Genomic DNA, 27,226 nt, shown 5'->3' with positions numbered 1-27,226 from the left:
ATTTTTTTAATATATGAACTATAAACATAAACGCACAAATAACAAAGATATTAATAATTTTGTTTGAACGCACATACAAGTCTAACGATCATTACATTACCTACGACGTCATTAGTTCGTGCCATTTTGTATGGGGCGTTTTTCAGGGATCCGCGGCAGCGCCGCAAATCTGACCCTTTAAATCCTTGTAGCTCCGAAAGTAATGATCGCAGATACCCTGTTCCTTTTAAAAAATTGCTTTACTATTAGCATCCTCTTAATTTATATACATTCTAAAAAATTGTCATCATCCCTATTAGCCCCTCTGTCACCAGTCGAGGCAACTAGCCGTCGTGAAACTTTGCCAATTTAAAGATTATAGACATTAGATACAAATCGAAATAGACGCGTCAGTTTATCCAGCCGTCGCTAATGATAATATTGTCGCAGGTTGGTGGACGACAGATGCGTGGTCTGCCCGGAGGCCGGCGACCTCACTGATCCACCCAAGAAGTTCCGAGGTATGGCTAAATACATCTTTATTATATGCCGCTTAAGCGTATGTTAGCTTATTGGTTGCTTGCGTAACTGTATTAACCAATGGGGTGATGTTGCCATGGCATTCAAATAGTAATATTATAAGCAGGAAAGATTGTATGGATGTCTTCATGCAAAATATATTGATCCTGTAGTGTTTGTGTATATATACACCGGTAGTGGGAGAAAGCAGGGCAATCCAGTCTGTCGCTGGCATCGAGAGGAGGCGGACGTGTGCTGTTGGCCATTATAGTGTAGTAGTGAGTCGGTGACTTACTGCTATTACAGTAAGGACAAGGAACCTTACAGATCCGATTTAGCTGAAATTTGTAATGGAGACTGATTATACCTTAGATCAACATGAAGATATTTCATCTCGGATGATTTGTGAAAAACTCAATATCACGCGGACGAAGTCTCGGGCATCCGTTGGTTATACATATACAAAACCCCAAGTCTGAGTTTCTGGTAACGTTTGTGAATGTTGTGTTTGTGTTTATATGAAGAGGGGATGAGAGATAATAAGAAGATTTTAAAATCTTATTACCTTTCATTTGATGTATCAACAATTCAACCTTCCATTTTAACCTCACATAAGTCCCATCCCTGTATTTGGGTTACACTATTTGATATGTGCACCAAAGGCAAAGAACAAGACGGCACTGACCGGTGACGGTGAAGATGGTGGACTGGATGAAGCCGTACTCGTCAGGTGCGTGCCGGTCGTCGAACAGCGGCGGGTACTCCACCTCCACGTATCCTGACAAGTGCCAACACAACGCCGATGAGAACCTATACACAATACAAGCCATTGTCCTTTGTTTCAGATTGCCTGTTCAAGATATGCCCCATGAACAGGTACTCCGCTCAGAAGCAGTTCTGGAACACCGCCAAGCAGTCGGCCAACGCCAGCGCTGACGCCGACACGGGGCTGCTCAAAAGATTGCACGTAAGTACATCATTACCACAGTGAACAGTGCGTGTTGCCAGTGATGACTACGGATTCAAGATTTGTCACTAACTGTGACAAGTTCAAGTCTCAAAGTCACTCAGAGGGTGATGGAACGAGCTATGCTTGGAGTTTCTCTACGAAATCGAATCAGAAATGAGGAGATCCGCAGAAGAACCAAAGTCACTGATGTAGCTCAGCGAGTCGCGAAGCTGAAGTGGCAATGGGTGAAGCACATAGTTTGAAGAGCCAATGAACGTCGTTGGGTTACCCAAGGTGCTGGAATGGAGACCCCGCAGCGGAAAGCGAAGTGTCGGTTGACCCCTCGCTAGGTGGACCGAGGACATCTATCGCCATAGAGGTTTTATATTGGTATATGATATTCGGACGGCGACTAACCACGGCCGAAGCCACCACCAAAAAATCAAATTTCATCATCAAATCAAAAAGAAATGTATCAAAATCAAAATTTATTTATTTCAATTATATTTAGTTTACAAGAAGTTTAAGTTGAACATTTAAAATTAAAGTTACGAGGGTTCGGTCACAGTAGATATAACAAGGTTCGGTCCCAGAAGAGCCTTCAACAGACTCCTCAACCAGGGATTCTTTTTGTTTATCGTGAAATGTAATGCGAGTTATGTGTGGGCTTCTTCTAAAATTTCAGTCCTTTGAAACCTTGGAACTATTTCCGAAACAATTCACAGTCACAAATCGTACAAGATTGTTGTTACACTTGGCAATTTTCACGTAAATTTTCCGTCGGAAATATGAGATCACAAAGTAACAGTCCAAACACTGTGCCCTTTGAAGCCAAATATACGGCAACGTACCGTTTAACGGCCTAACAATATTTCTTAGTGAACTATCGTCCAATATAAATAACCTGTATAGAAACATTTCGAATAAACTTATCTTTAGAATGTGATATATTAATTTCTTTTCTTTAATAGAAGCTATTTTAAATGATACATGGTTGACCCGTTTTATTGAGCGCGAAGATTCTTGAATACCGATTTATATACAGGGTGCTCGGGAGGATTTCCCATAACTGAGTTATACTTTAGGTGTATACTTACTTATAAAATTAATTTAAAATGTTCAAGGAACATGCGTTCTAAAATTAATATTTTCGGGGTAAATAATAATACTTTCGGGGTAAATAAATAGATCTTAAATTGTGCCCCTTACACGCATCCTATTATTAATGACATGGCCAAGCTTTACCTATTTTAACCATTCGCTGCTCGCGAGTATTTTATCGAATAGCCCGTCTGCGTTGAAGAAGCCGACAGTCAGGGAATGCGGTTTTAATCTACCGTTGTGAGCCATTTAAAAAGTCTTTATATTCCTCTATCGCGCGGAGCATGATACTGTGCTCGCCTATTGCAATAAGTTTACTTTATATTTTTTACATGTCACGTAACGGATACGATGGGCGACCGGTCGTCCATTTAGGAGTCAAATGGTTAAAATGCAACGATAGATAAAAGCGTGTGTTACGTGGATAGTCGGCATTATTTGAATTACTTTGCATGAAAACATACATTTTTAGTTAAAAAATATTAGTTATGCAGTTCGGCTCCTATAAGTGGACTCGTCAACACCTTGAAGTTATGGGAAACACTCCCTAGCACCCTGTATAGCCATATTATATGTTTGTGGTGTGATTTAGCGTTCAAATATCTATTTTTATCTATAACTACAACAACGTATTAGTGGACTCAAAGGTGATTGCAAATATAAGAAAACTAATGTAGAACAATGGTTATGATTCACAACACTTGTCAGGACAACTTAATTAACAAATCAAACTGTAACCAAAATAAGACCCTAGAATGGCAGAGAATGACCTTGAGTAGAGTCACGTACTTGCGAACGATGTGTGTAGGGTTAAAGGCGCCTTTTACTGATATCAAACACTCCCCTTTTCCACTCAAGTCACTCTCCCCGCCTATTCCAAGTAACCCATAAAGAATTACACAATAATAGATGTGGACGGCTCGAACGCCACGAGCACACTGAAGCCAACACGAGATCGTGCGACGTCATATCCGTCACAGACTACTATTTCCAACACTAAACGGCGATAACAAACGTGCAAGGTATACTCTCTTATGTTCATCTGCCGCGCTCGAGTAACTGCAAAAATCTTCTCTTCGGTTCCCCTACTACGGCAACGCACGCACTTCTCAAACTCTTCGTCTTTTATTGCCTACTAGCGGAAGCGTCTTCATCCGCGTAGTATTAAGTTTTTCACAAAACCCGCGGGAACCATGGATTTTTGTGGGATGAAAAGTAGCCTATGTGTTAATCCAGAGTAAAATCTATTTTCATTCCAAATTTCAGCCAAATTGCTTCCTTCTAGCCGCAGACTAAAAGAAGAACTAATATTTACTTATATGTATTAGCATGCCGCCGAGATAGAGAAGAAGCAGAATGAAATGGAGAACAAAAAGCTTCTGGGCACAGTGGTGCAGTATGGCAGTGTACTGCAGCTGCTGCATGTCAAGTCCAATAAATACCTCACAGTAAGTATCGCCTGTTACTTTTTTAAATCATACATTATTTACAAGTTAACACATGACTACAATCTCACCTGATGGTAAATGATGATGCAATTTAAAACGGAAGCGGTTTAATTTGTTAGGAGGAGGATGAAAATCCACAGCTCTTTCGACCGGAACGCTAAATCGCTTGGCGGTACGTCTTTGCCGGTAAGGTGGTAACTAGCCACGGCCGAAGCCTCCCACCAGCCAAATTACTCTTTCTGCGAAGTTTTTAGGGGAAAAATCGTAGGAATTACATTAAGCTCTCGTTTTATTTTCATTGACTTGCTTCATTTTAAAGTTTTATTGTATAAACTACAATACATTTTGTGCAATATAATTCTGTAAAGGTGCGCAAGTGAAGAAGAGGTTAAGCAAGAGTGTTTTAGGTGATTAATTCAATTTTCTCGTAGTTATGGTAAGGTTGCCTTCGTCTTAGTAAAGCATTGCTTGGCTTGACTTAGAACCGTTTAACGGACAAAAATGGACTATATATATTTGAAAACTTTCGACCCAATTTGCTGTAATTGATTGAATTGATAAAAAATGTTACTTGCTGACTGGTTAAATGCACAAACGCGAAGCCATAATGAAACTTTTTCCAAATGTCCCAGTAAATGAAAAGTGCATGTAGTTTTGTATTTATAAAAATCAAGCAACTCACAATTCAGATCTGTTGGTAGCCTTCCTTCATCATCATCGCCACCGTATTTGTCAGCCCAGGACAGCGTAGATTCGAATCCGGTTCGGGACATGCACATGCAACTTTTCAGTTACGTCTATTTTAAGAAATTAAATATCAAACGGTGAAGTAAAAACATCGTAAGGAAACCTGCATACCGGAGTAAATATTCTTAATTTTCTTCGTGTGTGAAGTCATGCCAATCCGCATTGGGCCAGCGTGATTACAATTAGCCTAAACCCTCTCATTCTGAGAGGAGACTCGAGTTCAACAGTGAGCCCAATATGGGTTGTTAATGATGACAAACCCTGTTCCTCCTTACAGGATTGCGCCTTAGAGCTTCGTTCCACAACGCTGTTCCAATGCGGATTGGCGGTCATGAGATCCTATCCCTGTACAGTGCAGTTGAGGCCTTATTAGGTTCAACTACAAATATTCTTTTATATCCAGGTAAACAAGAGACTTCCCGCACTGCTGGAGAAGAACGCAATGCGCGTGCACCTAGACGCTAATGGCAATGAGGGCTCGTGGTTTTATGTGATACCGTTCTACAAGCTGCGCTCTACAGGTCAGACATTTATATAGTTGTAGCTACTCTTATATACTTCAAATCCCACCCTTACCCTACCCTACTTCCACCCTACACCTACCCTACCCTAAATATCCCATAGCCGTCTCCTGTAACTGAACTACCTCTCCACCAATTTTCAGAAAAATGGTTTAGCCGTTCTTGAGTTATATATTTTTTTTTTATAAATATAGATTAATTAAAATATATATAATTTTTTATAATAACTTTCTTTTATAAATATAGATTATCAATAAAATATCATAATATTCAACGTATATTAAAATTTAAATATAATTCTTGCATTTGTGTGTACTATCAATTTCCAAGTTGTCTATTATGCGACATGCTAAAAAAGTCTGATAACTTTATGAAGAATCAAAACTTTTTTTTTCTGAAGTAAATTGTTTTGATTCTCACGTTTTAAATTAATTCTCGATCCGTGTGCCTGTCTAAAATTTTTCACTCACTCAAAAGGACTCAAGGACTCAATTCTAGTGCTGAACGAAACGCAGAGGGAATAGCTGTGCAATGGCACGGTCGCACACGCAATACACGCACGCACTGCGCACGTACACGCGCACGCACTGCGCACGCACACACGCAAGCACTGCGCACGCATACACGCAATACACTGGAAGTGCGCGGGGTGTGGTATCAGTGCGGGGGACGGAATATGACTGCAGAGTAAATCGCCGCTACGGACGCCCGCCCTTCAACTCTCTATCCCCCCAGATACCTTACTTCTGCGCAATAACGGTTTGCGTTCACCGTTTACCGTTTTCTTTTGTGCAGGCGACAATGTGGTGGTGGGAGACAAGGTGATACTGAACCCCGTGAACGCCGGCCAGCAAGTTCTACACGTGTCTTCCAACCATGAGCTGCCAGACAATGCTGGCTGCATGGAGGTGATTGTATTTTGTTTGTTGTTGTATGGAAATAAAAAAAAATGTAATCTGACCTTTTCGCAAAATCCGTTCTTAGTAGACGTCTACTAACCATGAACGACCTCCCTGCCAATTTTCAACTTAGTACGTCTAACGTCTAACGGTAAAAAAAATTTAGAAATCCGAGTAATAATATAATATCTTATGTCATTCCCAGAAGTGACACAAATCTAATGATGTTTCATATGTTAAGATCCATCAAACGGCTTTGGTTGGCTTGATTGATTGTCGTCAAAGCAGAGATCTGAGTTTCAATGGATCCCTTGAGAGTCGCTCCAGCCTCATCGAGTCCTCGGACTATACTCCAGCCGAGTTTCTGCACTTGCTCACGCTCTTAGGGAACAGCTACCGAAAATACATGATTACAAAAAATCCTTGATTAAAACAAAGGTTAAATAGACGGCACTTTAAACATTTACAATGTGTCCGTGCCCTTAATGTCTGTAAGCCGTAAGGTAGACATTTTTATTTTGTTTGTTGATAAACATTGCACTGCCAGTTTGGCTTTAACACAGTCTTTTTGTGTAAGGTGAACGTGGTGAACTCGTCCACGTCGTGGAAGGTGACGCTGTTCCTGGAGCACAAAGAGAACCAGGAGGAGATGTTGAAAGGCGGTGACGTAGTGCGGCTGTTCCACGCCGAGCAGGAGAAGTTCCTCACCATGGACGAGTACCGGCGGCGGCACCACGTGTTCCTGCGCACCACGGGCCGCTCCAGCGCCACCGCCGCCACCAGCAGCAAGGCTCTGTGGGAGATTGAGGTAGGCATTAATGTGTTTTTGGCCTGAGTAAAGAACCAGGAGATGTTGAAGCAGTGACGTGGTGTAGTTGCACGCCAAACAGGAGTAATCTATACTTATAATAAATCTGTAGAGGTCAATTCTGTACATGAAATATATTTTCAAAATAACTATCAGGGGGTGATTAGTGGTCGATACTGATGCCAAAAATGCAATCAGAAAATTTTTTTGTCTGTCTGTCTGTTTGTCTGTATTATTCTTCATAGAAACAAAAACTTTTCATCACGCTGCAATCAATAGGAGCAGAGCAGTGAAGGGAAATGTTGAGAAAACGGGAGAAGATACTCCATTTTTTAAGCTCGCGCTCGCCGTCGCGTGGTAGGGTAGGGGTAGGGTAGGGTTAGGGTAGTGGTAGGGTAAGGATAGGATAGGGTAGGGTAGGGGTAGTAGTAGGGTTTCACGCGGACGAAGTCGCGGGCGTCCGCTAGTTAGAGATAAATACTCAAGTTTGAAAGCGTAATCTTTGATCTTTCAACATGAAGTAAGGGTTTTGCGTCTAGAGTTGGGTTGGATTGTATGTGAAAGCGTTTCCAACACTCATTGTGGTAGACAATGTCATTCAATAGATAATGAGTTAAAACACTGCTAGATTTTAGTCTAAATCACCTAAAAAGCCACATAAAAAAGGAGCCAGAAGGTGATTCATTAATAAACTCCTGGCTCGTTTTTACGAGTTCAAGTAAGGTGAAAAGTTGTGACACATCAAACAAAACAAATTACTTTCTTGTGCCTTTGGCCTTTGAATCCCTGAGTAAAGTCAGGATTCTAAATTAGAATCACTCGCTACGTTTTCTTTCAATTATAGGATCTATCAGTCGGGATCAAACTCACTCGCGTCGTCATCACCATTCATCGCGGGTCGTGATCGAATGGGTGATGTAACTAGCGTACAAGGTTGTTGAACTGCGCTGTTTCAAGGTTATGCCAAGTGCCAACTGTTTGTCTTTGTAGTGATGAGACAAAATGCCGAGGCAATTGTATTTAAAATGTTTGTCCCTTTCGATCACGACCTGTCAGAGACTTGTAAGTTCGATTGTAAATTCTGATAGTTTTTATTTTGTTGTGCATCCAGGTAGTACAACACGACCCGTGTCGCGGCGGTGCTGGTCACTGGAACTCCATATTCCGCTTCAAACATCTCGCCACGGGACACTATCTGGCGGCAGAGGCGTGCATTAAACAGTAAGGACTTGTTCATAATAATGTCAAAGAGAACATAATCACTACTATGAGGTGGAACTCTTGATCTTTTAAGCCAACTGCAAAGGAAAAAGCAATGTTACCAATTTATGACCAGAAATGTAAGATGTCAAACACATAGGATACATATCGTTATAGAAGGATCACAAGAAGAGAAAAAGACTTATTGTGCAGAAAATAGTAGATGTAGGTACTACACAATTTTTTCTGAACTGGCCCCAAAACTTCGTTCAGAAAAAATATGTAGTACCTACAATCTTGGGGTTTACTGAAAATCTGGGATGAAAGAATGATCTGATGATGATGATGAGATCCGATAAGCCAATCCTGGGATATCAGCATCTTTCCATTCTGATGACAGAAATTTCTGCTACTGAACTTTTCAGTGTAGACTGTAGACTATTTTGTTTTTGAGGTTTTAAACTAGAGAGATCTGTGGGGCTTTTCAAAATTATTAATCCTAATCTGTTAATCCATTTATGTATAATTAGGGACGGTGCAGGTGACGAGGTGGAAGGCGAGGAGCCGGCTTACCAGCTCATCTCGGTGCCGCACTCGTCCGAGATAGCGACGCTGTTCGAGCTGGATCCCACCACCATGACGCACTCCGACACGCCCGTGCCGCAGAGCAGCTACGTCAGGTATACCACTCCTTCTTCACCATAAAATCTAATATGGCGGAATAAAAACATGGCAGTACTTCCGCAGAGAGTAATAATAAGATAGAGCTGAGCAGTCTGCTCTATCCTATTATTACTACAGTAAAATTGGTAATTTTGATTGTCCATAATATTTCCGATAAAATCAAAGATGTCTCTCACATTTTAATATGCATTTTATGAAAGGTAATTTCTAGTCTAATTGGAGGTCAGGTTGTCTCTCAGGCTTACTATCTGATAGTAGGTTGCCTATCATCTGAATATACAAACACAAAATCTATTGGAGGTATGATTTCATGGTTTTGTATGAGATTTATAAAATTACCTTATAAAGCTACCATTTTTTCTGCAGAGTCACCTAAGGATTTATTACAGACAATCAGTAATCTGTTTTACGAAGAAAACTTTTGTTTTAGATTGCAACATTTATGCACGCACACATGGGTCCATTCCACGTCGATACCCATAGACAAGGAAGAAGAAAAACCTGTCATGTCGAAGGTATTTGAAAAACTTGCACTATACTATTTCATGTGGTTTATAAATAAAATAAGTAGAACAATAAATAAAAAAAATAAGTAAATATAAGTAGCACTTGTCAAATGCTAAATCTTGAATTGCAAGCATTGATATAGATCTTATGTTTGTCAGGCGGAAAAGACTAATCTGTATTGGTTGCAAGATTGAGTATGGTGTAGTAGAAACATACAAACACACACACGCACGCACGCAAGCACGCTCGCGCCCGCAAGCTTTGCGTGTGTGTTTGTTTAATATTGCCGTGTTTTTTGGTTACTGTAAGACTGGTAAGTTGACAATGTCTGCAGGTAGGCTGCTCAGTGATCAAGGAGGACAAGGAGGCGTTCGCGCTCATCTCCGTGTCACCCAGTGAGGTGAGGGACCTGGACTTCGCCAACGACGCCTGCAAAGTGCTGTCAGCCCTCTCCACTAAACTGCAGACCGGGAACATCGAGCACAATGAGATGAAGTGAGAGTTTTCAAGATTTTGTAATAGATTCTTTATTCCACGGGTTTCAAAACCCAGCACGCTCGATAAAGTATTATTTCAATCAGATTCTGGGACCACTTCTGGTTTAAAGAGTTCTTCGATGACTAGTCATTCTTCAACACTTGACAACACTCACCTAATCCGCCCGAAAATCAAAATTCATTTATTTCAAGTATGCAAGCTTACAGTCACTTTTGTAACATCAAGGATGACTTTTTTTAAAGACTCTAGCACCGGTTCGGAAGGTGGGTTATGCTGAGAACTGCAACAAACTCAATCTAGTCCAAAAAATCTCTTCGTAGTCTACCTGCCTAAACCTAAATAATTCATGAACTACAAAAAGTGTGGAGGGACCAAAAGCCATGACAATAGTAAACTGGGCCTTTTGCTTCCCTTGACTCAGTGAGCATATGACATCATATTTCGTATAAACAATATAGATGATTCAAAAAAATATATGTTTCCAGGGCACTAACCTGTCTTCTCCAAGACATAGTCTACTTCATAGCGGGCTTCGAGAACGAGCCCAACAAATCCAAGGCATTGGATCTGGTGGTGGAGAACCCGAACCGAGACAGACAGAAACTGCTGAGGGAACAGTACATACTACGGCAGCTGTTTAAAATACTGCAGGTAACACATACGCTGGTACTATAAAATTACTGCCTTTTGATCTAGTGTGGTTCCATCCAACCAGACCTGTGTGGTTTCGGATCCTAAGGAGTTTGATGAAATATTGTTCTTTTAATTCTTACTTGAAATTGTCAATAGTTGTGAAGTTAATGATGTACTTGTATAATCCATTTTCACACATGTGCCTCGAAAAGTACTTTTAGCTGTCTGTTTTGATTATTATTGTTACCTGATTAATGATCACTTAGAGTCAAATCACTTAGAGTTAAACTCATCAATTGCTTCAGCGGTTCCAAAGCCCCTTTCAATAAGGAGAGGGCGTTAGTCCTGTAGTGAGCCATTGAAATGGGGTGATAATGTTGACATTGGGTGGATTTTTATCTTTAAGTCGTTCGAGTCTTTTCAAACACAGCAGATAGGATCCAGAATATCCATTCAAAGCCTGTTTCCTGATTCTTACAACTTGGATATCTTTAAAACTAACAATTGTTAATTTTCCATACCACAGGGACCTTTTCAAGAGTCTCCAGAAGGGGAAGCATTTCTCAAGATCGAGGAGTTATATGACCCGCGCTACGCGCCCTACAAGTTCATCTTCAGACTGTGCTATCGGATACTACGTCTCAGCCAACAGGACTATAGGAAGAACCAGGTTTGACTTGTTTATTTGTACATCATTTGCAGGAAAAAGTGGTCATGCCTTGATCTCAACTACTTGATTGTTATCCAAGATAAATGCTTAGTAACATGTAGAGAAATGCAACTTTGTTCTGGAAGTGGTACGACTCAATATTTTCAGTAGGCCTAAAACGCGGAACAAGATTAATCTTGAAGACAAAAAGACATATTATTTTTTCTTTCGTGGTTCTGGGCGACAATTCCCAGGGGCAGAGCTCTATGCCACCACACGCGTCGCAGGTTGCGGATAGCGAAACGGCCCTCAGATATGGGGGTTAGCTGCGAATACCCAATAAGCAGTTGCGGACAGGGAGCGGTTCATCGGAGGGTCGCTGGGGAGCTTGTGGCGGAGTATACCCCAACAAATGGCGTAAAACTCGATGAAGATGAACGTCAGTGGCGAGTGAGAGCCGCCACTATAAACTATGTTCTTTGCTCGGGGAGATGGGCCTCGTCAACCTTGGCTGGTAATCCATCTAGGAGAAGGCCAACTCTGAATACAAACGGCCAAACAGGGGGGGAAACTTGGGGAACCATTTGGATGGCGGAACAAACAAAGGTTTATAAACTACCCCAGGAGGGTACCGACCGCACTGCGGAAGGAGAATCCCTCACTGATTCGTCAGTCTGCCCCGCGTATTCTGGGGGGGGCAAATTCCGCACACCCAAATCACCAACAGATGACAGGAGTCAGAAAGATAAGAAGAATGAAGAATATGAAGAAGAAAAAGAAGACCCGTTCAGAAGAAAAGGATTACAGAGGACCCCACCATCAACGGAGAAGCAGACATCACAGGACATACAGCAAAATCGCCCTAATAAGGAACAAACTTCAAGGAAACTGACACAGCAAGTTTTTCATCACAGCTTCTTTCACAAAAACCGGAATAGAGACTCAACGCCAACCGACAAAACAGAATCTGAGGATAATTGTACAGAAACTCAGACTGCCACAAACAATTTGACTGAGAATAAATGGCAATCAGTGCCTGAAATTCGTCAAAATAAAAGGAAGAGAGTAAGTACCACCCCACCACAGTCAAATGCAGTACCTGTCTACAACAAATTTGCAGGCCTAAATATAGATGATAAAGAACAGGAAACTGCCATAAAAATAAACCGACCGCCACCAGTAGTTCTATATGGAATTCAGGATGTAACTAAGCTTACTGACCTAATAGAGACAGTTGTGGAAAAATCTGATTTCTCATACAAAATAGTAAGTAAAACACAAATGAGAATTACCTGTAATAACAATGATGTCTACAAAAAAGTGATGCAGATAGTCAGAGAACATAACCTTATTGGTCATACATTTACTCCAAAAGGTGACAGACCATATAGAATAATAATAAAAAATCTACATCATACAACTCCCCAAGAATACATAAGGGATGCTATAGAAAAAACTGGCAACAAAGTCAAGGGTGAAATTATTAATGCCAAATATGGACCAGAAAAAATTCCACTTTCTACATTTTTTGTCAACTTGGAGCCTGGACCAAACAATAAAGCTGCCAAGGAAATCAAGCAAATCTACAACACGATTGTATTAATAGAAGACCCTAAACGCAAAAAGGTTATACCTCAATGTAAACGTTGTCAACAATATGGTCACACCCAAAACAACTGCATGAGGCCGTACAGGTGCGTCAAGTGCGCTGGTGCACATAAGACCACTGAATGCAGTAAAAAGGATCGTAATACCCCTGCCAAATGTGCTCTCTGTCTTGGTGATCATCCAGCTAACTACAAAGGCTGTAACGTCTATCTGGAAATTCAAAACCGTAAATTCAATAAGAATAAGACTAGCAAGATTTACAATAAAACATACACACCTAAGGAATCATATCCAGGAACAGAAAATACCAAGGAAGAACTAGATATAGGAAGCCAAAAATACACTAACCGTGATACTGACAATACTTACAATAACAAAAATCATAGAACACAACCAAAGGGTATAACAAGAACATATGCACAAGCTACTGCCAACAAAGATGTCACTAATCTAGACAAACTAGAACATCTACTCACAAAACAATCTGAAAAGCTAGATATACTCATCCAACAAATGAGCACTATTATGGGCTTGTTAACCACAGTCATTAACAAACTAGCCAATTAATGGCTCTCCGAATAGCAGCATGGAACATAAATGGCCTTTTAGGGCGCAAACTAGAATTATCAACGATAATAAATATAAATAAAATTGATGTCATGCTCATAAGTGAAACACATCTCACAGAAAATACAAACTTTTCGCTACAAAACTTCTGCGTGTACACAACAAACCATCCTGACGGCACAAGCCACGGAGGAACTGCTATTCTCGTCAAAAAGAACATCAAGCACAATGTTGCACCGTCATTTCAAATGGACTACTTACAAGCGACTACTATATGTGTACATGACAAAGTTGGTACTTTTAATATAAGTGCTGTGTACTGTCCCCCAAAGCATAAGATACTCGAAACAAATTTCACAACCTACATTAAATCCTTGGGCCCAAGATTCATAGCGGGAGGGGATTGGAACGCAAAAAACCAATGCTGGGCTTCCAGGCTCACTCTGACAAGGGGTAGAGAACTAAAGAAATCAATGGACAGAAACAATGCTAAAGCACTTAGCACAGGAGAACCCACCTACTTTCCTGCAGATCCCAATAGAAAACCAGATCTTCTAGATTTCTTCATCTACAAAGGATTTACAGAACACTTCTTGAATGTAGAAAGCTGCTACGACACATCAGATGACCACTCACCTATTATTGCTACTGTCAGTACGACAATAATTGAAAGAACTCCTAAACAACATCTCTTCAATAAAAAAACTGACTGGTCTGCTTTTAGTGAATATGTTAATGATCACCTTTACCTAAACATACGCCTAAAGACAGAGGATGAGATTGAAATGGCAACAATTAACTTCACAAAATTAGTGCAGAAGGCATGCTGGCTGAGTACTCCAGAGCTAATAACTAAGAAAACAGCACTCCAAAATGTACCAATGACAATAAAGAATAAAGTACTCGAAAAAAGGCGTCTAAGAAGAAAATGGCAAACTCAGAGAAGACCAGAAGATAGAACTAGACTTCATAAAGCAATCTTCGACTTAAAAACTTATCTTAAAGACATTGAAAATGAAACACTTCAGAACAAGCTAGAGTATATGTCACCAACGGGTAATAAAGAGTACTCACTATGGAAGGCTACAAAGTCGAGTACATGTGCGCAGACTCAATCACATCCCCTAAAAGTAGATGGAAATATCTGGGCAAAAACAGACTTGCACAAAGCGGAGGTGTTCGCCAAATACTTGGAAAAAATATTTACGCCAAACGATAGTGACGAAACTTACAACAATGAAACGGAGATTGATAATTACTTATGTAGCGACCTCCAACTAAGTCCTCCTGTCAAAAGTTTTACTACGGCCGAAGTTTTGAGAGCCATAAAACATCTCGAAAATAGAAAAGCACCAGGCTTCGACTTAATAACCGCAGAAGTCCTTAAAAATCTCCCAAAAAAAGCTATTGTCTTTCTTACAACTCTCTTTAATGGTATACTAAGATTGTCGTACTATCCACAGATATGGAAAATATCACAAATAATCATGATTCCAAAACCTGGAAAAGATCACTTCTTGGTATCATCATACAGACCTATCAGTCTCCTACCTTTGTTGTCGAAGCTGTTCGAAAAGTTACTTCTGCAACGATTAAAAACGCACATATCAAAAGAAGCTCTCATACCAGACCACCAATTTGGATTTAGGGAAGGTCACTCGACTGTCGAGCAAGTACATAGAGTGGTCAATAAAATAAGACAGTCTCTCGAAAAGAAAGAATATTGCTCGGCGGCCTTTTTAGACGTTCAACAAGCTTTTGACAGAGTGTGGCATAAAGGCCTACTATATAAAATAAAAAAGGACTTTCCACACAACATTTACACTCTGCTTAAATCTTACTTGGAAGACAGAATATTTCAAGTCGTGGAGGGCGAAGACAGCTCTAAGTTTTACGAAATCAAAGCAGGTGTCCCGCAAGGATCAGTGTTGGGACCAGTGCTCTATACCCTGTATACTGCTGACTTGCCTGATACGCCAGGTATCCTCACAGCAACGTTCGCTGATGACACTGCGGCGCTAAGTAGTAACACAAATCCCAAAGTGGCATCACAAAAACTTCAGAACCACCTAAATGACATAGACCAGTGGATGCGAATTTGGAGAGTCAAAGCCAGTGCATCCAAATCTACTCACGTCACTTTTACACTCAGACCCGAAAACTGCCCAGAGATAAAACTTGGTAAAGAGACTCTACCACAGAGCAACGAAGCTAAATATCTAGGTTTTCATCTAGATAGAAGGCAAACCTGGCAGGCTCACATAAAAAAGAAGAGAGAGGAGCTCCGTATTCGCACTACATCCTTAATGTGGTTACTCGGCCGCCACTCCAGACTGTCACTCAACAACAAGTTACTCGTGTACAAAAGTGTTCTAAAGCCAATCTGGACGTATGGCTTGGAGCTGTGGGGCACAGCCAGTCACTCCAATATTGAGATTCTCCAGAGATACCAGAACCTAGTATTCCGCACAATACTAAACGCCCCCTGGTTCACCAAAACAGCAGACATGCATGAGTATCTTGAAATGCCGACTGTCAAGGAAGAAATAAGAAAGTACGCCATAAAACACAAAAGCAGACTACAAGAACACACAAATAGTCTTGCCAAATTGCTTATCACGCCTGGTAAGACCAAAAGGCTAAAGCGATCCACTGTGGATGAATTATGTGGTGGACAGTAATACCCGAAAAAAGGACCATAACACGAAGAGTCACTTAATGGAGTGACCTTTAACTAGAAACATGATCTGCTATGAAAAATTCAGTTTATAGTCAAGCGACTGATCACTGATAGATGAAACTGAACACAAAAAAAAAAAAAAAAATTTTTTCTTTCGTACCATCGCTACGAAAGAGAGAGTTACAGGGGCATGGAAAAGACGTACAGAGAACAAGAGTTCTCGAATTCTGATCGAAGTTAATTGATAACGATAATGTGAGCTTCTTTTCGTCCAATCATTGTCGCTTTTTGCTGTGTTAAAGGGCTTGAAGCGATCTGAGGTTTGAACATGAAGCGCGTCGCTAGACTAGTCGTCTCAATTCAGGACTTCATCTTAATTTTCAATCATCTTATGATTTTCTAAAGGCCAACGTTTGTTGCAGGAGTACATCGCGAAACACTTCGGCTTCATGCAGAAGCAGATCGGCTACGACATCCTCGCTGAAGACACCATCACGGCGCTGCTGCACAACAACAGGAAACTGTTGGAGAAACATATCACAGCTTCAGAGATCGAGACCTTTGTTGGTGAGGAAATCTTAATATTATTAGGTTCCGTTAGTACCACAAAAACAGAACCCTCTTCGTTTGTCTATCACTCTCTAACCTAATCTCTCGGAATCGCGTGGATATACTAGTGTAGCTAAAATTAGAACTCAAAATATACTCAGGTCTACAGTCTCTTGAATCTGTAAAATTAAGCTTCTAAACTAACGTAAAATAGATACGGCTGTATTTGTTGCAAAATGCGAGTATTTTGACACTCAGAGGAATCAAAATTTTGGGGAACTTTCCGTTGACCTATAATTATGAAATTTGGCAAGTATTACCTTATATTACAAGTATAGGCCTATAGGGACATGTATTAGCTGCAAGAAGCTTGTCTTAGATACTGGTACTGTGGTGACGTTCGTTGATTGTTTGGTCAGTTGTCTTTGATAGTGGTACTGTGACGTCGCACGTTCGTTGATTGTTTGGCCAGGTTTGGTGCGCAAGAACATGAAAACGTGGCAGTCTAGATTTTTGGATTACCTGAGCGACTTGTGCATCTCGAACAAGAAGGCCATCGCCGTGACACAGGAGCTCATCTGCAAGAGCGTTCTCTGCGCCAACAACGCTGACATACTCATTGAGACCAGGTAACTGCTTCTAATTGCATAGACGTGGCAGTGTACACACTAATATTACCTGAGTGACTTAGGCATCTCGAATAAGAAAGTCATCGCCGTGACACGTGGCAATGTAGACACTAAGGTTTTAAGCGAGCGCAGAAGCAAGAAGAGATGGGCAGAAAGACTCTCTAAGTTCTTTGAGACATGAATCTCAGCTTAGAGGGCCGTTTGGAATAGGTGTTGATCTGCTTGTATCAGTCCTGACTTCCCCGTGATTATGAATGGAACCCACGTCGGGGTGACGTTTTGGTAAGGAATTGGGTACTTCAAGCAACACGGTGATTACGTCGCCTGAGGAGTGTTATAGTTATGCCATCATCAGAATCCTAAAGGACGTTTTTCGGGCGTTCTATAACTGGTGTTTGGGTCGGGGACATAGTTTGAAAGCCTGTAAAATTAGTGTTTTGGGGTGAATGGCTCTCTCTTTTTGAGAGCTTCGTGTATTGAGCTGTTGTAAGCACTATCGGCTACACAGTCGCCGTTACTTTCCGCTGTATCCTCCATCGTGCACTTTCATTGCAAACCATCAAGTCAACATTCCGGACAGAGTCCGAAAGTTCTAAATAAATAATACTACAGTTTGTTATCAATATATCCAGAAAATGTTATTTGACTGTATTCCCAGATTGGTGACGACAAAATATCAGACAGTGTCAGAGTCCGACGCCGCCGAGAGCGATGTGTCGGTGGAAGATGACGTCATGCTCCTGTGGAACAACAAAAAGGTAGAAGACTAAGCACTAACTCATTGAGAAGCAGGCTTAACCTGTGCCCCAGATTTTTTAATTAAGTTTCGCTGCTCATTTGGATTCTTCAGCGGATCTCTTCATATCTGATTTGTTTCATTGCGTTTTTTTATGTTGTATAGGCTTGCGCTTGACTACAAGCATGCCTGATGAAAAGCAATGACGAGGTCTAAGATAAAGCGCGCTTGCCTAGAAGATGCCTATCACTCTTGTCTTGAAGGTGCACAAATTGTACGTGTCAGGAAACAGACATCGAAAGGGCAATCCATACCTTAGTAATTCTAATTAGAAACGTTTCGTGCGGGTTGACTGGACTGGACTTGTTTTCACGACGTTTAGCTGTTCAGTGGTAGAATGGGGGTGAAAGAACTAGATAGTAAAGTTCCTGTGCAAATTCTCCAAAGTGTATCTGGTAAAAGACTGATAGACAGGTGACGTTGCGTCGGTGTTGTAAACTTTGCAGTTTCCTCTGTGTCAACGTTTCATTACCTATGATGCAGCGCGACGATTAACCGAGTCTAATGCAGTAAGCGTACTCCATGCTGATTCGAACCTGGTTAACGACCAAGTCCTGAAGCCACTGTCACAAGTACTGTTCAAAAATGGACTTCAGGCAAACTTGGGAACAAATAGATTGATGTAATTTTCGCAGTGCTCCGCTCTGCTGTCCACGCTGGCCAAGGAGTCGGCGGCGGACCCGCGCAGCGAGGCGGCGGCCATCTTGGACTACTACCGCCACCAGCTCGACCTGTTCTCCAATATGTGTCTCAACCGGCAGTATCTCGCGCTCAACAGTCTCTCGCAACAGCTGCATATCGATCTCATACTCAAGTGAGTTCAGTGATTGAGTGAGTTAGAATAGAAGGTTCTAGAAAGTATAATGAAAATAAAGGAGAAGGATGAAAGGGAACTCAGAAAGTGAATAAAACCGTAACGATGGCTGTAGGCTGAATGGCATTCAGCATTCAGAAGGTAGGATTTTTAGGTGGTCTGCTACTACCTAAGCTAGATTTTCCCCCTACAGCAGGGCTAGCATGGGCAAGGGAGAATTTTATCCACGGGGAGAGGATAAAACGTTTATCCCCCAAACTCATTTTATCCACTCTCCGAGCATGGGCACGCCGGTGGATATATTATCCCCGGTGGATAAACGGAGGGAAAGACTTGTCCACCCATTTGTAGATATCTTATAAATTGGCATTAGGTATATTAATAGTCCGAAATAAACGTAAATTTGATAATATTTGGTTATTTTGTGCATATTATTGATCTGTTTTCTGTTGACATTGTTTTGTTTGGTGATTGTTTTTTTGCGGTGGTTTGTAGGTATCTATAGTAAACGGTGTTTTAAGACTAATATTAGTAGAAAAAGTGAATTTCAAAAAGTGAGTTGTTTTATATAAAAACAAAATGTACCTAGTATAAAATCGTTTAGTTAAATAATCATATATTTGGTTTTATTCAGACAAAGAAGTAACAGTGATCTCGTATTTTACGTTGCTGTATTTTCCGCATTTTTTTTTCTTCTTGCGAAGCAATTGTTAAATACCAAAACATGCGAGACATAATTGTTTTTTTAAGTAACGTTTTATCCCCACATCAACTTCACAGGGATAAATTTATCGCGTTTAAATGTCAAAAGTCCCAAAGTATATCATTTTATCCACTCCATATGCCATAGTCGAGGAAAAGATCTCCACGCGTAATGTCAATCGGGGATTAATTTGTCTTTAGCTTGTCGCCATGCTATGACGGGTGGATTTATATCCTTAGTCAGTGGATATAATGGGTGGATAAAAATTTTATCCCTAGCCCTGCAGAAAAAGATTAGAGAAAAGGACACAAGAAAATAACACATTGACATATCTTGCCGACCCCACTTATGTGGGTTAAGGTGAAGACATGATGTAATGACTCAACTGAGTTGAACAACAATCTTCATGCAAGTTGATATAATCTCACCTGATGGTAAGTGATGATGCAATCTAAGATATAAGCGGGCTAACTTGTTAGGAAAACGATGAAAATCCACACCCCTTTCGGTTTCTAAACAACATCGTACCGGAAAGCTAAATTCCTTGGTGGTACGTCTGCCGGTAGGATCGTAACTAGCCTCCCAGCAGCTAGACCTGAACCAATAAGGAAACCTCAATCGGCCCAGCCGGGGTTCAGAGCCCGTCGTTCAAACGCAACTCCGTCTTGTAAATCTACCGCGCATACCACTGCGCCACGAAAGCCGTCGAAAGCCAAGTATGCTTGACAAGTTTCGAACCCAAGGGTACAGCTCTTGGTATATGAAAGAAAGAAAGAAAGAAAGAAAATAAATTTATTCAAATCTAAAAGTTACAGACAGTCAGTACCCTATCTTTATGACAGCATGTCTGTCTGTAACCCTTTAAAAGAAAGGGTTTACAGCTCAGCATATGCCGTGCACTACGTACAAGTATAATACACGGCGCTGATTTTCAGCTGAGACCCGTGTGACGTCACAGCTTATAATTGTACAAATAAATTGACATTAACTAAATTAAATTAAAATAAGCAGCAATTATGTGTTACATTTTAAAAATATATAATTACTAATTAAACTACAGATATAATGTGATAGGTACTAGTATGTAATGGAAAACGACAATGCAATTTATATATATACATTTATAATATTATGAAGTGTATGTATTTATTTTATTATTATATCTCGTCCAGTCCATCATATTATAATGAGATGCACGCAGGTGCATGTCGAGCGCGGCGCTGTCGCACGAGCTGCGCGCGTCGTTCTGCCGCCTGATGCTGCACCTGCACGCGGACCGCGACCCGCAGGAGCCCGTCACGCCCGTCAAGTACGCGCGCCTGTGGGCCGAGGTGGCCGGCACCATTCACGTGCACGAGTAAGTACTCTGATTTATTATCTATGCTCATACTGTATATTTAACTAGCTGACGCCGCGCGGTTTCACCCGCGTGGTTCCCGTTCCTGTAGGAACACAGGGATTATATATAGCCTATAGCCTTCCTCGATAAATGGGCTATCTAACACTGAAAGAATTTTTCTAATCGGACCAGTAGTTCCAGAGATTAGCGCGTTCAATCAAACAAACAAACTCTTCAGCTTTATAATATTAGTATAGATACTAATAAACGACCGCGTCTTCATTTGCCCTTAGATTTTCTTAAACCAGCCTTATCTTTTTTTTTTTTGAAATTTGGCATGCAGGTAGATGATATGACGTAGGCATCCACTAAGAAAGGATTTTGATCAACTTAACCCCGGATAAAATAGGGGACTACGTCAATTTTGCGGCATTTTGGCTGGAACTTGGAATGAAAATAGATTACTCTGGATTAACACATTTCTTCATCTCGAAAATTCTACTTTTCATCTCGAATAATCCATGGTTCCCGCGGGATATGTTATATGTTATGTGATATGGGCGCCCGCTAGTTTTTAATATATTCTTAGGCAGGCATTTCACATTTTTTATGGGATGTACAAGCTTGGGTGTAATCGAGCCTGTTGATAAGCTATGATACAGCCTATGGTAGAACGCGCTTACCTAGAAAGTCCTTATTTACTCTTGACTTGAGGTACCCATGTTGTTGGAGTAGGGAAAAAACAGCTGGAAAGGCATTTCATAACAGTGTGAATCAGAAGTGAAGAGTCTGATCATCAACTGGATGTAGATTACTGCGATGCCTGGCAGTTCTATAATAGAAGGAACTAGATTGAAAGTTCCCGAGCGCAAGAAATGAATCTTATACGAGTATAGAGATTAAAAGTTGATTAACATGGTTATTTCGATAACATGTATTAAAACGGTGAAAACTGTTTGAAAGTTATTAGTTTGCGTGCTTGCGTGTAAATAGTATATACCCATCTGGGGGGGTTTTGGTGCGTTTTTAAACTTTAAATCGTAGCGTCGTAAATTTGAGTACCCCAGTGTTTTAGTTTGTTTTTTTAGAAAAGACAACAGACATAAATGTACTCTCTCAAACAAGTATATCTTATAAAAAAACTATATCCTTTTATACTAAATAGAGATACTGTTTACATGTTATTTGTACACAATACAAACATCGTGTAGATGTGTTGTGATGTTATATAAAAGTGATGTAGCTAGACCTAGTACTTATATCTCCCAGCTACCAGTGCGTGAAGGGCGGCGCGGATGCGACTCGCGAGCTGGTGAAGAAGCAGTTCGCGTCCACCATCCGCTTCGTGGAGGACTACCTGTGCAACGTGGTCACCGGCACGTGGTACATCAGCGACCACGACCAGAACAAGCTCACCTTCGAAGTGGTCAAGCTGGCCAGGGAGCTGATCTACTTCGGCTTCTATAGGTAACTCATCGTCATCACCATTACCAGCCCATGAACGTTTATTGCAGGACGTAGCGCGTTTTCCAGAGGTGTGGGAGGGGTGGAGGGAGGGGGGGTTAGGTAACTTTTCTCGGGGTTCGCAATTCCCTCACCTTGACACCCCACAGTCCATCAACTCGTCGAACAATATTTCCCGCTCGTTGCCACTTCAGTTTCGCCGCATCTCGTTGAACTGTCTTTAACTTCGGTTCATCTGTAGATTCGATCGGAGATATTCCAAGCATAGCTCACTCCATCACCTGTATAGTAACTCTGAGCCTTCTTATTAGGGCTATAGTTAGCAAACATAGCTTTAGTGGAACATAACAGTCCATCATCCGCTTTGTGGCTACTTGTTCAACGTGGTCACGGGCACGTGGTAAATCAGCGACCACGACCAGAACAAGCTCACCTTCGAAGTGGTCAAGCTGGCCAGGGAGCTCATCTACTTCGGCTTCTATAGGTAACTCATCGTCATCATCATTACCAGTCGTTGACGTCAGGTTAACCCTTGAGTACAATCTCACCTGATGGTAAGTGATGATGCAGTCTAAGATGGAAGCGGGTTAACTTGTAAGGAGGAGGATGAAAATCCACCCCCCTTTCAGTTTCTACACGACATCGTACCGGAACGCTAAATCGCTTGGCGGTACGTCTTTGCTGGCTGGTAACTAGCTACGGCCGAAGCCTCCCATCAGCCAGACATGGACCAATTAAGAAAATCTCAATCTGCCCAGTCGGGGATCGAACCCAGAACCTCCCTTTTATAAATCCACCGCGCACACCACTGCGCCACGGAGGCCGTCACAATAATAATAATAATTATTTTGTCTGATTGTATTTGTTATTTTCTCGTATAAAGCCTGGTATGGCCGCCTTCTGAAAAGTTTCACACTGTCTTAACGTACATTTTATCACTTTCTTATTTTATGTTAACTGACAAGCACAGAATTTGTGAATAACTTATCCAACACTTCTCAAAATGTAGAATAATCAGTGTGTTTTAAGTTAAATAAATAACTAAATCGATATTCAACAGCTTTAGCGACCTTCTGAGGCTAACAAAGACGTTGCTCGGTATCTTGGACTGCGTCACCGCTATGGACCTGCTGAACGAAACGAGCAGCCTGTCGGGTGAAGTGGAGTGTGAGTTGTTTTCATTTTTTTCTTCTTTTTCTTGTATTTCAACCCTTAACGTAATATTGAGGGGTGTTATAAGTTGGATGTGCCTGTGGTAGTAGACATCGGCCGTCGCTAGCATTATACCGACTAAGCCGTACCGCCAAGCAAACACCCAAGTACAGCATTAATTAAAAATATTTTTTTTTATTTTCTGCCGAAGACAACGACAAAACCTCTAGATTCTTCTGCACCATGGTTTTTACGCGGAAAAGAACAAAATTTTAGTGTTCTTATAAGATGGATCTTACTCTTTTCCTTAATTTATGGAGAACCGTGATTGACGTCCAACTAAATAGCTATGTACATTTTAAGAAATTGCATATCACGTATCTCAAACAGTGAAGGAAAAACATTGTGATGAAACCTGCATATCAGAGAATTGTCTAAATTCTCTGCGTGTGTGAAGTCTGCCAATCCGCATTGGGCCAGCATGGTGGACTATTGGTCTAACCCGTCTCATTCTGAGAGGCGACTCGTGCTCAACAGTACGCTGAATATGGGTTTTTGATGATTATAATGATCAATAATTTTATGGCTTTACGATTTATACCTTTTGCAAGCAGCAACGGACGCTGACATCTCGCAACGTAAGTAAAATTTCTGAAAGGATTACATGTTATCAATATCTAAATATTCATTCCATATTGCCAAACGATTTGCGATGCCGCGTATAAAACGTCAGAGGTGATAGATAACCTTGGAATCGTTTAAGGAATAAACAATTCACTTAATTAATTTTTTTTATAACTTTATATCTTAAAGAGCTATCACACTAGCGTATTGCCAGCGTTTTCAAAGCGCAGCGGGCTTGCAACGGATACGTTACGGACGCGCAATATTGTACTGTCTCGTACAAACGCCAGTCCGTCCCAGTGTTGTCAAACGTACGATTTAAGTCGTATTTGTCCGATTTTTTTGGCTCTTCTACGATTAATCGAAACCGTGCGCAAAATTTACGATCTTTTCAAATCTTAGGCCCGTCATCATAACGAACTAAAAATATTAACAAGTCGACGAAAAATTAACCTGCGATGATTTGTTGGTTTCGAAAGAAAAATACAAAAAATAATAGTTTTTTAGCTAGAAATCTGATTTTTTAAAGTAAATTTTAATAAGTGTTTCTTCGTCAGAATCCATTTTGTTACTGAATGTACTGTACGTCGTTAATTCGCTACAAAACGGCTGCCCAGCTGCGACGAGTTCGCGACGCATTCGCTGCGCGTCCTCTCCGCTTTGCAACCGCTAGTATGATAAGGCCCTAAGTATCCACAACACAAGCTATGCTCACTTTGGGGCTAGATAATGATGTGTATATTGTTTAAGTATATTTAAGTATTAATGTTTTGTTTTGTATTCAGCGGAAGGAGGAGTATTGCGTAGTATCGGAGACATGGGAGCCGTGGTCACGTCCATCACACTTGGATCCGTGCCGCGGAATGTAAGTACTGGACATATGTCACTAAATGCTATTAGTTAATTGCTTCATACCCATAGGCATTAATCTAATTAGAAAAAGTTTGTATGTTTGTGTAACATATTGTTATCTATACTAATATTATAAAGAGGTAAAGTGTGTGGTATTGGGAGGGTATTTCTGGATCTGGATCTGAACGATCTATTGATCGATTCCACGGTGCAGGGTCAGCAGGGGTCGAGCAGTGGTGCGCAGCGGAGCCCCTCGGCGCTGGCGCTGGCGAGGAAGCACCCGCTGGTCATGGAGACCAAGCTGAAGATTATAGAAATATTACAGGTAATGTCAACATCATCATCTCCTTTACCATAACCCACTTAAGAGTCGGCAAAATATTCCATTCACTTGTATCATTTGTCATCATTTACTCCTTTTTCAAATTCTTGTCGTCTCTTCTTTGGCCTTCCTCTCTTGTCTCCTTCCACTTGCAATTTCATCATTCTTTTGGTGATATTTGATCCCTCCGCATTACATGACCATACCAAGCTAATAGACTACAAGTCCTTGGAAAAATTAGCCTGTGAAATGAACCAACGTGAATAACGCTTAGAAGGCTGAATACCAGAAAATAACTCTGAGCACTATGCCGTCATTTCAGAGCGGTACAGGTGAGAATGGAATATCTCGGGTACAAATGAGGAATTACGATTATTAATGTACGGCTTTCTTTAGTGTATATATGATTTAAAAAAAAAACTTAGTGCCGTACAAAAGTGGTGGTACCGGAATAAAAAGTCAGTGCAAATTTTTAATTCGCCGATAATTGCAGAAGATCAGAGACATTTGAAACAATGGATAATAGACATATTTTTCTATGTAGTTCATCCTCGATGTCCGGCTGGACTACCGCATCAGCTGCCTGCTGTCCATATTCAAGAAGGAGTTCGAACAGTCCGGAGAAAAGACGGACACTATCGGACGGGCTGATGTAGAAGCTATAGGTCTGCAGGCGGAAGGCATCTTCAGTTGTCGGTGAGATTATACCCTCATTCTTTTATACATGACTTATTTATGGTTACTCCGCATAATTCTAGCGGTACTGTCTCAAAGAATTTTAGAAGACTACTAACTTTATATGAGCAAATAGTTCAATAATAACCAATTAACTTGCAAGAATCGTCTTACGATGAGTTGTAACTAGCTATGGATAAACTTGTACTTACACAAACTACTGCCATCGCCAGTGTGTACTGGATGGACCATATGAGACCAGGAATTTACAACTTTAATTCTCAAGTCTCAAGAAGTGATTATTTTACTAGAATAATGAATCAATTCACTAGAATTAAGATTTTATTGAATGGATGTAATTTTCATTGAACTAAAAGTGATTTAGAATAGTTAAAAAATGTTTAAACTTATGTACCACGAATGCACTTTATACAATTTTGGACCGTTACACAAATAAACAGATGTGAATATGATAATTCACATAAGTTTCTGGAACATATTTGAAACATTAGATGTTAGATTTCACGATTCTTTTTAACAAATCCAACAAATTCAGAATACTTTTTGCACATTTGGGTAGTTTCAATTAGAGCACACGTTGCAAGCCTTGTTTCTATCCAGCTTTTTATTCGCAATGTGGATAATAATTCTAGATATTTAACATCATTTAGGACCGGCTTTCACCACTTTTTCTAGGTGTCAAGATAACTAACTCACAACTTTTGTCTCTGTCATTTGGCATAAAGTAAGATAGTGACAAAACTTACGCTAAGACTGTCCGACACTTAGATTGGGGTGCAACTGGCTCCTATAATACATTATATTTACATTGTAACTAACATTTTATGTTAAACATGGTAATGGGAAACTTGGGATGGTATCATATTCTATAATTTTACATTTAGTCTTCCTTTACTTAATCTAAATTTCTGACAATTTCTTCAATTGTTTATCGACACAGTTAATTTTTATATTTTCCATTTCATTTGCGTATTTATAACTGAAACTTCTAGTACAGTTTTAATATTCAAAAGCATTTGTTTCAAAATCTACACCTTTGTGAATTTCTCATTTTGGACAGAACTTAAAATTACTCTTATTCATGGCTTGTTTCTGAAAACAATATAAGCTGTGGTATAATTCTTTTACTTTGATATTCTCTGCCAAAAACCGACTAATATAAGCGGCAATGCCATGCTGACCTAATAAGTACCCGTCTGCCTATGATTCACATTAAAACGGGTGTGTCTTAGAGATTTTGGCTCTGCAAACGGACATATTAGAGACAATATCCTTAAAAATCCCTGATA

At 40.5% G+C, this 27,226-nt stretch overlaps 1 protein-coding gene across 1 annotated transcript in view; it reads left to right on the top strand.

Moving 5' to 3' along the window:
- LOC112056286 (inositol 1,4,5-trisphosphate receptor) overlaps positions 1–27,226 on the top strand; it is a gene marked incomplete in the record, with an annotated part of 65,508 nt that overhangs the window by 1,610 nt on the left and 36,672 nt on the right. The window contains 22 exon segments of the mRNA XM_052889401.1: positions 430–500; positions 1,344–1,465; positions 3,877–3,996; positions 5,147–5,264; positions 6,060–6,172; positions 6,741–6,971; positions 8,083–8,192; positions 8,702–8,851; positions 9,286–9,370; positions 9,697–9,857; positions 10,346–10,511; positions 11,020–11,163; positions 16,420–16,564; positions 17,019–17,175; positions 17,834–17,933; positions 18,607–18,785; positions 20,690–20,845; positions 22,097–22,294; positions 23,352–23,458; positions 24,853–24,932; positions 25,134–25,244; positions 25,786–25,937. Coding sequence (XP_052745361.1) covers positions 430–500; positions 1,344–1,465; positions 3,877–3,996; positions 5,147–5,264; positions 6,060–6,172; positions 6,741–6,971; positions 8,083–8,192; positions 8,702–8,851; positions 9,286–9,370; positions 9,697–9,857; positions 10,346–10,511; positions 11,020–11,163; positions 16,420–16,564; positions 17,019–17,175; positions 17,834–17,933; positions 18,607–18,785; positions 20,690–20,845; positions 22,097–22,294; positions 23,352–23,458; positions 24,853–24,932; positions 25,134–25,244; positions 25,786–25,937 — 2,976 coding nt within the window.

Source organism: Bicyclus anynana, chromosome 25 (genome assembly GCF_947172395.1).
Source record: "Bicyclus anynana chromosome 25, ilBicAnyn1.1, whole genome shotgun sequence".
NCBI classification, from domain to species: Eukaryota; Metazoa; Arthropoda; class Insecta; order Lepidoptera; family Nymphalidae; genus Bicyclus; species Bicyclus anynana.
Note: the sequence above shows the minus strand (reverse complement) of the source record. Positions and strands in the feature narration are given on the sequence as shown.